The following is a 13,091-nucleotide window of genomic DNA, read 5'->3' on the forward strand; positions in this document are numbered from 1 at the left end:
TATTCTATAGTAATGTACAGGTCTATAAAAGGAGAGTTTTAGTGCATTGATATTTGAACTTTGTATTTATATAATGAAAATGACAATTACCAATTGTAAACAATAATTACTTTTTTTTTATCCATATAGAAATTTTTAGTAACTTTAAAAACCATTGTCATAAGCTTATTATGATTATTACATCGAGTAAAACGTGTTGATGTTGTCGAAAATACTTGTGAAATTTGTTTGCCATTGTTTGTTTATTCTTTAATTTTGTCTTTCTATAATCATTATATGTAATTGCATGGTCTATCTTATTATAAACTTTTCTGCCATGGCGTTGTCTTTCATTCTATTACATCTCTCTTGTGGTATTGTCCGTCATTCTGTAACATTTTCTGTCATGGCGTTGTCTTTCATTCTATTACATCTCTCTTGTGGAATGGTCCGTCATTCTGTAACATTTTCTGTCATGGCATTGTCTTTCATTCTATTACATCTCTCTTGTGGTATTGTCCGTCATTCTGTAAACATTTTCTGCCATGGCGTTGTCTTTCATTCTATTACATCTCTCTTATGGTATTGTCTGTCATTCTGTAACATTTTCTGTCATGGTATTGGCTTTCATTCTATTACATCTCTCTTCTGGTATTGTCCGTCATTCTGTAACATTTTCTGCCATGGCTCTGTCTTTCATTCTATTACATCTCTCTTATGGTATTGTCCGTCATTCTGTAACATTTTCTGTCATGGCATTGTCTTTCATTCTATCACATCTCTCTTGTGGTATTGTCTGTCATTCTGTAACATTTTCTGCCATGGCGTTGTCTTTCATTCTATTACACCTCTCTTATGGTATTGTCTGTCATTCTGTAACATTTTTTGTCATGGTATTGGCTTTCATTCTTTAACATTTTATGACATAATATTGTTTTTCATTCTATTCAATTTTCTGCGCCCGGTATTGTCTGTCATGGTTCCGTAATATTTTATGACATGACATTTTTTTTTCATTCTATTTAGTTTTCTGCCACGGTATTGTCTGTCATGATTCTATAACATTTTCTGCTTATGGTCTGTTATTTTGTAACATTAACATGCAATCTTGTCATATATGTTATGATGGTATGATACTAAACCTCTAACGGGAAGGATTGTGCTTGATGTTCATATGATGAAATCATAATCTTTCCGTCAGTTTAATTGAAGTCGTGAGCTGGCATGTCAGTTAACTGCTTGTAGTCTTGTTATTTATGTAGTATTGTCATTTTGTTTATTTTCTCTGGTTACATCTTCTGACATCAGACTCGGACTTCTTTTGAACTTATTTTTTTAATGCGCATATTGTTATGTGTTTACTTTTCTACATTGGCTAGAGGTATAGGGGAAGGGTTGAGATCTCACAAACATGTTTAACCCCGCCGTATTTTTGCGCCTGTCCCAAGTCAGGAGCCTCTGGCCTTTGTTAGTCTTGTATTATTTTAATTTTAGTTTCTTGTGTACAATTTGGAAATAAGTATGGCGTTCATTATCACTGAACTTGTATATATTTGTTTAGGATCCATCAGAAGGACGCCTCCGGGTGCGGGAATTTCTCGCTACATTGAAGACCTGTTGATGACCTTCTGCTGTTGTTTTTTCTATGGTCGGGTTGTTTCTCCCTTTGACACATTCCCCATTTCCATTCTCAATTTTAAAGATATTGTTTGCGATTCTGTATTATGTTATGCCATGTTATTGTCTTTCATTTTATTTAATTTTCTACCACGGTATTGGCTGTCATGATTCTGTTACATTTCTGCTTTGATATAGTTTCCACCACGATTCTGCTAATTTTCTTTCATTCGGTAAAATGTATACCATGATATAACCTCTCATAAACAGTTTCTGTCTTGATATCACCTCTCACCTGTTCTATTGTCTGCCATATTATTGTCTTTAATTCTGTTACATCTTCTGATATGGCATTGTTTGCCCTTTTATATCATTAATCATGATAACATGATATTATCTTTGTAACATATACTGCCAAAGTATTGTCTGTTATTTTGCAACATTTTCTGTCATTGTATTGTCTGTTATTTTGTAACATCAGGAGCCTGTAATTCAGTGGTAGTCTTTTGTTTATGTGTTACATATTTCCTTTTCGTTCATTTTTTTTTACCGTTCACTATTCACTATTCACTTTTCACTATTAAAAATTCATGAATAGTAAACTGTGGTTTTTTTTTGCACTATTCACTATTCACGTTTATTAAATTGAATAACTGTAGTATCTACTTATATATATAAACATTAGAAAACAGATGATGTATGATAACCAATGCCACAGACCTTAACAGCTTCATGTCACAATACAGCCTCTAGCAATGTGCAAACCCCATACAGTATAATCACAAATATAAAAGGAATTCAAATGAGAAAACTAACGGTATAGTTATTATTCTTCTAAGCGAGTGCAAAAATATCAATGCTTTTTTACCTATATATATATATTTCAAACGACTCAACATTTTCATATTATTAATCTATATAATAAAATCTTTTCTTTTTATGAGTTATCATCAAAGAATTGAATTAGTGACAGGCGATATGAAATAAATGTTATTTTGCAAACGATAATGTACATAGGTTTGAGGTCAAAAACGAAAGTTGAAATCTCTGTTGCAACAATACATCGAAATGTCCTCGCTGTCATCGCGATGTAAATAAAAGTTGCAAAAGGCTTAACTCATGAGATGCATACACACAGAAATCCAAAAAACAAAATCATAGAGGGAACGTGGCCGGGTACTTGTACATCCCAACAACAAAAAACACTTAGGGCAGATCTGAGAGTTCTCTCAATAACTAACAGCTATTTCATAGCAAATTCTTACTAATAATGCATCTATAAAGACTATATTAGCAATCAGTGCACATTCAACGTGGATTAAGTGTCTATAAGATCATAAAAACATGACATTGTGCAATGCCAAGATAAAGGAATCGACAGATTGTAGATCAATGTCAATAGTAATTAATTTGCTGATAAAAACTAAATTAATACGAATATCAACAATAGTTCAAAGAATTAATGGCAGCATTGAATTGGTTACCTTTTCGAATATGTTTTTTAAGGGTCGATAAGTTGGTTTGTTTTGCTATACTTTGATTAAAAAATACTACCAGCTTAAAACTTTGAGGCTTAGTATTATATAGTATTAAGGTATAAAGAGAAAGAATATTTGTTAGGCCTATCACTTTTTTTAATGTCTAGATATATTTATTTTTTAAGTAACTAAAACCCACTTCTAAGGCATATCTAGAAGATCACGGTACAATTGTCGCACTCCTTGTTACATGTATTTCTAGGGTATGGGTTTTATTCATCAAGCATTTTGAGTGAGCTTTTGATGCCTACTCATTTCACTATCGAGATGTTCACACTAAATGTAATCCACCGACTTAACTGTACACTTTGTGTCAGAGGAGTGAAAAAAATATGTCTTTAAGTGCCAACAACTCTTTTTAAATTCAAAAACTTACACGACTATGAATAAAAAATATAAAAAATATGAATGTCTATAAGAGGTTAAAAAAACAAGTAATGAATTTTTCGTATAAAAAACTAGGGGTGTTTTTCTCAAGAAAAATCTAATAATAGCACTAATATAAAGGGAACTGTATTAAACAACGCCCAAATACCAAAACCAAAACCAACAACAACGAGCCGACTCTAAGGAAAAATACTTCAACAAGAACGTTACGATCGAGTTTTGAACCCTTGAATCCCCTAATTACGGGTATATTCTATATATCCTCAAAAATCTAATAGAATGAGGAACAAAAGCTATATAGTGAATATGTGGCACAGATGCGATTTAAGGGAAAAGGAGGGCCCGAATACCAAAAACGGCCGAATCGAAGGAAAAATACTTCAACAAGAACATTACGATCGAGTTTTGAACCCTTGAATCCCCTAATTACGGGTATATCCTATATATCCTCAGAAAGCTAATAGAATGAGGAACAAAAGCTATATAGTGAATATGTGGTACAGATGCGATTTAAGGGTAATGGAGTGCCCGAATATCAAACACGGCCGAATCGAAGGGAAAATACTTCAACAAGAACGTTAGATCTCACGTTACGATCGAGTTTTGAACCCTTGAATCCCCTAATTACGGATATATCCTATATATCCTCAGAAAGCTAATAGAATGAGGAACAAATGCTATATAGTGAATATGTGGCACAGATGCGATTTAAGGGGTAATGGAGTGCCCGAATACCAAAAACGGCCGAATCGAAGGAAAAATACTTCAACAAGAACATTACGATCGAGTTTTGAACCCTTGAATCCCCTAATTACGGGTATATTCTATATATTCTTAGAATTCTTATAGAAAGAGGAACAAAAGCTTTATAGTGAATATGTGGCACAGATGCGATTTAAGGGTAAATGGAGGGCCCGAATACCAAAACCGGCCGAATCGTACGAAAAATATTTGAACAAGAACATTACGATCGAGTTTTGAACCCTTGAATGCCACATATTCATTATATAGCTTTTGTTCCTTATTTTATTAGCTTTCTTATGGTATATAGAATATAACTGTAATTAGGGGATTCAAGGGTTCAAAACTTGATCGTAACGGACTATGGGAAGCTTTTTTTCTTAATTTCGGCCATTTTTAAATTCGGGCGCCCCAGTACCCCTTAAATCGCATCTGTGCCACATATTCAATATATAGCTTTTGTTCCTTATTTTATTAGCTTTCTTATGGTATATAGGATATACCTGTAATTAGGGGATTCAAGGGTTTAAAACTTGATCATAACGGACTTGGGGAAGCTTTTTTCTTAATTTATGCCATTTTTATATTCGGGCGCCCCAGTACCCCTTAAATCGCATCTGTGCCACATATTCACTATATAGCTTTTTTTTCCCTATTTTATTAGCTTTCTTATGGTATATAGGATATACCTGTCATTAGGGGATTCAAAGGGTTTGGTTATTTGGGCGCTCTATAACACAACTAATCTATATTTTGTAGTGCTATTCTTAGATTTTCTTTTAGGAAAACACCCCTAGTATTTTATACGAAACTTTTGTTACTTGTTTATAATAGTGTTTAAAGTTTTTTCATATTTTTCTATGTTTTTACTGCATTAAAGTGTTAAAGTGAGAGTATGTTATTTGAAAATGAAGTTTAGAAAAAAAATGATGGCAAATTGAGACACTAGTACTAGTAATACATATTTTGCCCTCCCCTGATTCAAGGTGTACCGTTCAGCCGGTGGATTTAATTTGGTGTGGACATCCCGATATAGTAATTCTGGCGGAAACAAATCTTCTCTTTAATGTTTTATGAATAAAGGTTTAACCCACCCCCTCGAAATAGATGAAACAAATTTAGTGCGACAATTGTACCGTTAGCTTGTAGATATGCATAAAATGTAGATCATAGACCGAAGTGGATTTTAGATGCAATTGATTATGATTAAGTGCAATTCTAAACCAAAAATAAATAATTCTAGATAAAAGGAGCAGGGCTAAAATATATCCCATCTATGCATACTTGCCTATTAAAATACTATATTATATTAGCCCTCGACGTTTAAATGCCACTGCTGGTGGATGTTTCGTCTCCGAGGGTATCACCAGCCATGAAGTCAACACTTCGGTGTTGACATGAATATCAATAATATGGTCGTTTTTTTAAATTTCCTGTTTACAAAACTTTGATATTTTTTTTTGGAAAAACTAAGGATTTTCTTATTCCAGGCATAAATTACCTTAGTCGTATTTGGCACAACTTTTAGGAATTTTGGGTCCTCAATGCTCTTCAACTTTGTACTTGTTTGGTTTTATAAATATTTTGATTTGAGCGTCACTGATGAGCCTTATGTAGACGAAACGCGCGTCTGACGTACTAAATTATAATCCTGGTACCTTTAATAACTGTTAAAGCTGATAGAATTTTAATCAAATTCTAAAAATTATTTCACAAAACAGACTTACTTTATCGATCCTTTGCACAAACTTATTTGAAAAGGTTACCGATTCAAAATTTTCATTAGATCTTTGAATATTGTTTTTATTGGTGTGTTATCCATAAATTAAACTATATAGTATTATTACACTTTTATGTATCTTCAATCTATCGATTTCTGTATCTTGGAATTGCACAGAGTCATATTTTTCTCTCAGAGTAACTGCGAGTACTCTGAGATCTGTACTTGGTGGCCTTTTGTTGTTGGGATGTACAAGTACCCGGCCACGTTCACTGTATGATTTTGTTATATAAATTTCTATATCGTTGGTTCTTATGTTGTACTGTTCATCACTGTCCCAGGTTAAAATAATTTTGGGATCCAGCTAACATGTTTAACTCTGTCAGATTTTATATGCACGTGCCTGCCATAAGTCAGGACCTGTAGTTCAGTGGTTTTCGTGTTTTGCTGTGTTGCATATATATGTTTTTGTTCATATTTTTTTTACATTACTAAGGTCGTTAGTATTTAGTGGCTATATATGCAGTATGAACTTTGCTCGTTGTTGAGGGACGTATTGGGCCCTTGAAATGACTTGTGTATAACCATTCAAACGGGAAAAACAACGGTATAATCTATATATAAAAAAAGAAATGAGAAAGACGTATGAACCACATCAACAAACGACAACTACTGAACAGCAGGTTCCTGACTTAGGATAGGTGCAAACAAATGCAGCGGCTTTTAACGTTTTAATAGGTACCAACCTTCACCCTTACCTGAAATGCACGGTAAAAAAGTAAGTGGATAAAAACGTTGTCAATGGAAAAAGTGCAGACGAAAGTAATAAAATGGGAAATATTTTAAAAGAACTACTACCAATATTGGTTAAACAGGTCAACACATGTATAAAAGATATTCAAAAAGTGGGAATAACACAAAGTAAACAACAAAAGATACCATTACATGTACACGTAAAGCATGACAAACGTTTGGGTAATATACCACCGAACTATTCTTTATGGAAAGTTAAGAGTACAATCATATTCGGGTGCAGTGCATATTAAAATTAAGAAAAATATAATCAAGAACCATTGATTTTATTGTCGTCACCAAAAACCAGAAGGTATTAAAGGGTCACTTTTTATGCCCTTGAATTAGAAAATAAAAAAGTATTCTAAATTTATCAAATAATACCCTTATAATTAACATAAGACGTACATTTTTCTTATTTAATTTTGAATTTTGCCCATACATATTGACATTATTGTTTCATGTTTAACCGTTTAGTGTAAAACAAAAAAACAGCCACAAAAGCTTCGTTTTGAATTATTGTTATTAATATTCGCATATGATTAAGAGCTTTACCCAAAAGATATTTTGCTTCAAAATTTATTTTACAAAGGATGTTAAAGTGTAAACTTGCAGCTCATATATATTCGCACACGAATTTGCGTGAATTTGCATGTCGACATGTGTATAATTAAAACGAAAGGATAACACAGGTGAGTTTGCTGCATTAAAGTTGCAAGATAAGAGCAATGGGTACATTTATATATAAAAAAGAATTTAACATAATTTTAAAAAGGTTTAATTAAGATTACTATTTTTTTTTATTTCGGAAACAAATTAATGACAGCATAAAACTTATGTTTATTAAAAGCTAAAATTTCGTACTCAGCTTTTTTCTTACTTTGTTTTTCTTTTGGTACTTTTTTTCTTTTGGTACTTTTTCTTTTCTTTTGGTGTATACAATTTACTATTTTCTCTTTTGAATGAAGATCTGTATAGAAATGTTTTCTGGGAGACATTCTAGGACAAGAACTTGAGTGATTGGTTGGGCTAAATTATATTTTGACTTGATCATTTATATATTTTATTCAAAAACATATACAAAATTTTTACAACGGATTTCATAGAGTATTATGTTGAGGTGTTCAGAAAAATTGTTCGTCGATATATTCAAACATGATCTTTTTCCTGTAAAATAAAAGACAAAATATTCAGTGAAAAAATATCTGTTAAAGTATGGGAAAACTTACTTTTGGACTTCTCTTACTGACGGAATAAGCATAAACATGCATGAAATATGGGTTCAAGAAAATCTAGCCCATAGTTCAAAACAAGTAAAGTTTTACTGATTAATTGTATTAAAACTTACACAATTGTAACAAATGTTTTAAAAGATTTGTTTGTATTGATATGGACACCCGAGTTGTATTTGTCTAGTTTTTTTTGTATTCTTGTCTAATGTTTGCTCATGTGCGTTGTCTATGTGCCTTTTGTGCATGGCTTCTTGGTTAAATGAATATGACAGTTGTTATCCATTCGTTTGATGTGTTTGAGCTTTTAATTTTGCTACTTGATTGGAGACTTTCCGTTTTGAATTTTCCTCAGAGTTTGTTTTTTTTTGGCGGATTTTACTTTTTGCAATCACCATCGAGGCCAAAAGCATGCAATTTCAAATGTTCATGAAAGGAAGTCCAGGTAAAATGACAAACGAAAAACAAATAATTTAACTCAATTACTGTATAGATGTCCTCTTAACCGTTTGATGGATACATGTCATTTTGACCGTTTGGTGGGACATTAGTCCTCTTGACCGTTTGGTGAACAATTATCATATGGACCGTTTGTAGATAGTTGTCATGATATTAACCATTTGGTGGATAGTTGTCATACTGACCGTTTGGTGAACAATTGTTCCATTGAACGTTTGGTAGATAGTTGTCTCATTGACCGTTTGGTAGATAGTTGTCTCATTGGCAGTTCGATGGATAGTTGTCTACCTAACCGTTATGTGAATAGTTTTCTCGTTGACCGTTTGGTATATATTTGTCCTATAAACCGTTTGGTGAATATTTGTCCTGGACAGTTCAATCAATTACATTACCAGCAACTATTTAATGTTGTTATATTTACCTTGGTCTTATTGGTTTTCCTTTTTTATTCAGACGTTTAAACACTTTATTCTTTCTGTCTCCATGTGCAACTATCATCCTAAGTATAGAATTAAAAATATGAATTACGTTTTAAACACGTAAAAAGCACCTCTTCAACAAAACATTGTAACGTTATATATGATATGCAGACACAATATATATACAAATAAATGCAAAATTAAAAAAGCAACTTTATACTGATATATTATTACAAGAACAAACTAATCAAATAATAGTTTGAAACCATATGCACTTATGCAGTGGCGGATCCAGAGGGGGGGGGGGGGGGGGGTTCCGGGGGTGCGCACCCCCCTTTATTTTTGCCGATCAATGCATTTGTATCGGGACATATGTTTTGCACCCCCCCCCTCTTTTGCCCTGGGTTAGCACCCCCCTTTCGAAAATTCCTGCATCCGCCCCTGCACTTATGTGTGTTGTTGTCCTAAGTATATTACAGATACACATTCAAAATAACTTTAATGATGAGTCTTTTGTAGACGAAACGCGCGTCTGGCGTATATACAAAATTTAGTCCTCGTATCTATGATGAGTTTATTTGCAATGCTGTTTTTCATCTTAAAGTTTTCAACAAGAGTTAAAAAAAGATACCAGAGGGACAGTCAAACTCATTATTGGAAAATAAACTGACAACGCCATGGCTAAAAATGAAAATACCAAGACAAACAATAGTACACATGACACAACATATACAACTAAAGAATAAGCAACACGAACCCCACCAACAATTGGGGGCGATATCAGGTGCTCCGGAAGGGTAAGCAGATCCTGCTACAACAGTCGTGATACAATTATTCCAACTTACATCTGGCACTCTCCCGGGACTGTGTCAATAATTAGAACAGGTCCAACAAATCTGTAGTCCGTTTTCGTACATTTATTACCAACTTCCTGTCCTGGATATTGCGATCCTATGTCTGTGTTTGGATTGATGACTGTTATTTGAGAAGTATTATTGACTTGACTTCCAGGTACCACATTATTACTTATTCCATTGCTTGGTGTTCGACTGGATCCTTCTTCATAAATAGTCATCAAAGAACGGAAGGTAACAGTTGGCATGTTGACTTTTCTGGAGACAAAAAAACAAACCAAACTAATTATATTGAAAAGCCGTATATATTATCTGTTTACATGAATATCTTTATCTCTCAATGTATTTGTTCTTAATTTCTACTTTTAAGTTGCTGTCTTATTCTAAGTTAGCGTTTTATGCCTACTCCAGCTTTTAGTCTTTTAATTAACATCTTTCAGTTCTGATATCTCCGTCTAACTTACCTGGTTCAAAACAGTCTGTCTAAAGGAGATATGCATGGTTTTGGCTGTTGTGATCACTTCAAATACTTCTTCATGAATCTGTTATTTAGCTGTTAAAAACTTACCTCAATACAGCTTTCACACGTTTTCTAAAAGACTTCACTTTATCTACATTCTGTTCGTGCATATTCATAGATGCTATGACCCTGAAATTTCAAGTATACTGTCGTATAATATGTATAGTTTTGATAATTTCTGCTTTATTTATTGTTTTTATTTAAAAGTGCAGAAGGGATAGAAAAGGTTATCAATAAAGACAAAACAAATGTATAAATAAGTAGACGAGATATGGCTGCCATGCGACAACTATCCATCAAAGTTCCGATGAAACAGCCTTAAACATGGTTAACAGAAACAATTTGTCAAAGTTATTTTGATTTTAGGGGGCGTATAATACATTACTAAACGGAGTTTTCTTGGGTTAAGATAACGTTTCAGAATATTATGACTTTATCTGTTTAGTGGTGTATTTAACCAAATCCGTCCATCTTTCAATTATACTTACATTTCACACTCCCCCTTTTCAATCTCAATGACCAACGATTCTCCCTCATATCTAGTAGGATATCTAGGACAGCTTGGTCCAGTTTTCTTGACTTTGTTTTTCCGAGGTGATCCTTGTACACATTTAAGCGCCAATAACGCTAAAAAGAGACATACGATTATTTGACATACATTGGAAAACAGGCAAGTAATGTCAAATGATTTGTAAATCAGTCAAACGATAGTAGTAGTGAAGATCATGTCAAAAGGCAGCTATCATTTAAAAGAGTCTGACTTATTATGTCATTCGCTTGTATTTGAATCTGCATGAATAATGGGGCATTGAGAAGTTTTGTCCAAAATCGGTTGTACATGCACAATTGTGTGTATAACTTATAAAAATAAAGAGGACGGGTAATATAATTGCCAAGGGGACAACTATATATGGGCATCAGAGTGTATAAGCCATTGTTTGTTTCCTCTAAAAGTTTCAGGTTATTGGATCCCAAGTTGATGATCGATTGAAGTATTTTCTATAAATAAAGGCAAAGTGGTAAAAACAAAATCGTCGGGGTAACAAACTAAAACCGAGGGAAACGCATTAAATATAAGAGGAGAACAACGACATAACACTAAAATGTAACACACACAGAAACGGACCGAGCATCAGACAATATCCAACGAGAATAACAAATATAACATCAAAACCAAATACATGAATTTGTGATAGACAATCGAGTATAAACGAGTAATATCACACACAGTCCATACGATGGAATATGTCACTAAAGTGTTTACAATGTTGTTTAAATTTGATATACCTTTTATTTGTGCTGATACCGTTTTAGTAATCATTATGTTTATAATAATGATTGAAAGTAAAAATAACAAAAATAACGAGCTCTTGGGAACATTCAAATTGGAAATTCCCTAATACATTTCCAATATGAAAAGCTCAAACACAGCAAACGAATGGACAATTCAACTGTCATATTTCTGACTTGGTACATGTACATGCATTTTCTTGTGTAGAAAATCGCATTATATTGACAACGATGTGTGAACAAAACAAACCGGATATAAAAGAACTTACCAAATAGGCAACAGGGCAATATCAGCTTCATCTCGGGATTTGTCTATCTCAGTTGTGAACTGTTGGAAAACAAACATAAATTTATATTCTTATAACGATGTTTTTGTTTAGTTTAAACACGTCATACAACACTTCCCATAATATACATTCTTGAATAAATTAAATCAACGTCTTAATCATTTGTCAATGTCATCATTCTTGTAAGATGATATATAAAACAGAATATGATGAATTATAGTGGGGGCCTTACATATCGCCCTCGGGGCAATCTATTTTTATATGTTCACAACTAAGATTAAACATTATAACTGTTAGTGTACACTAACTTTTTTTAATATTAAAAAACTCACTTTGAAGAAAATAAAATTCATGAGATTGTGTGGTCCTCATCCAAACTGTCTTGTATTAGGATACAATATGTATAAAAAGTTGTTCTTTTATGATATTTATTCTTTTCCATCAGTGGCGTAAATGCAGATGTAGTACTGATCATCTCAGACTTTTGAATTTCATCTTGTAAGTTTCATTGTTTTCCATATCTGTTTACATGACGATGTTAATCAGGAGTAATCCGAAGTATAAAATTGATAAAAAAAACAACAAAAAACTCAATCTTCCCGAAACGAAATAGCAAACATTTCCTCATTAAAAAAAATAATACTCTTCTCATGAAAAATAAGAGTTAAATTAAAAAAAAAATTGACTTGGAATAAATATTAAACATATGTAAAAACGATGATTTGAATGGCTGCACACAGTAAATGTATACGTATTCACATTATTATGCTATTTTATATATTTAGAAACTCTTTGACTCTTTAATAATACATTATTTTTTATTTTGGTCAGAAGCATTTCATATTAGGTCTATACTTAATTGATTTTATCAGAAACAGAAAATTGTTTTTAATTTATTGAATGTGCCATTTCAAGTATTCTACATTAAGTTCCAATATTGAACCGCCGTGATATAGCATTTTTTGCTGATGCAGCGTAAAGCAATAACCAATCAATCAATCAATGAATTAATCCAAATTTGAATGTTAAAATCATTTATAAGAATACTGTCATGACTGTCGGTGATTCACGCCACGGTTCTTTTTTCGGGTATGCGTTATGCATATTTCCCCCATGAATGCACTACCTTGAACTAATTTGTGATTGTGAATATGTATTGATTATAGCCATCACATAACAATCTTTAAAAAAAAAACTTGCCGATTAAAAAAAACGGTCTTGGACTAAGTCTTAGAGATCTTAGCATTTTCATAACCACT

The 13,091-nt window shown here is 32.7% G+C and overlaps 1 protein-coding gene across 1 annotated transcript; it reads right to left on the reverse strand.

Moving 5' to 3' along the window:
* Positions 1-7,820: 7,820 nt before the first annotated feature.
* On the reverse strand, positions 7,821-12,013 carry LOC134721015 (uncharacterized). The gene is made up of 6 exons (XM_063583667.1): positions 11,815-12,013; positions 10,744-10,882; positions 10,304-10,384; positions 9,727-9,993; positions 8,884-8,961; positions 7,821-7,941 (listed from the first exon to the last, which is right to left on the reverse strand). Exons 1-6 carry the CDS (start codon positions 11,843-11,845, stop codon positions 7,899-7,901), a joined length of 639 nt encoding a protein of 212 aa, XP_063439737.1. The 5' UTR covers positions 11,846-12,013; the 3' UTR covers positions 7,821-7,898.
* Positions 12,014-13,091: the final 1,078 nt, after the last annotated feature.

This window comes from Mytilus trossulus, chromosome 6, assembly GCF_036588685.1.
Source record: "Mytilus trossulus isolate FHL-02 chromosome 6, PNRI_Mtr1.1.1.hap1, whole genome shotgun sequence".
Classification (NCBI taxonomy): Eukaryota; Metazoa; Mollusca; class Bivalvia; order Mytilida; family Mytilidae; genus Mytilus; species Mytilus trossulus.

Bases quoted from the DNA above. Each gene is read 5' to 3' on its own strand.
- LOC134721015 (XM_063583667.1), bottom strand. From the start codon at position 11,845: ATGAAGCTGATATTGCCCTGTTGCCTATTTG. The intron at 10,385-10,743 runs GTAAGTATAATT...TTGAAATTTCAG, and splicing joins GAAAAGGGGGAGTGTGAAAT to GGTCATAGCATCTATGAATA. The intron at 7,942-8,883 runs GTAAATATAACA...TTTATTTTACAG, and splicing joins GGAAAACCAATAAGACCAAG to GAAAAAGATCATGTTTGAAT.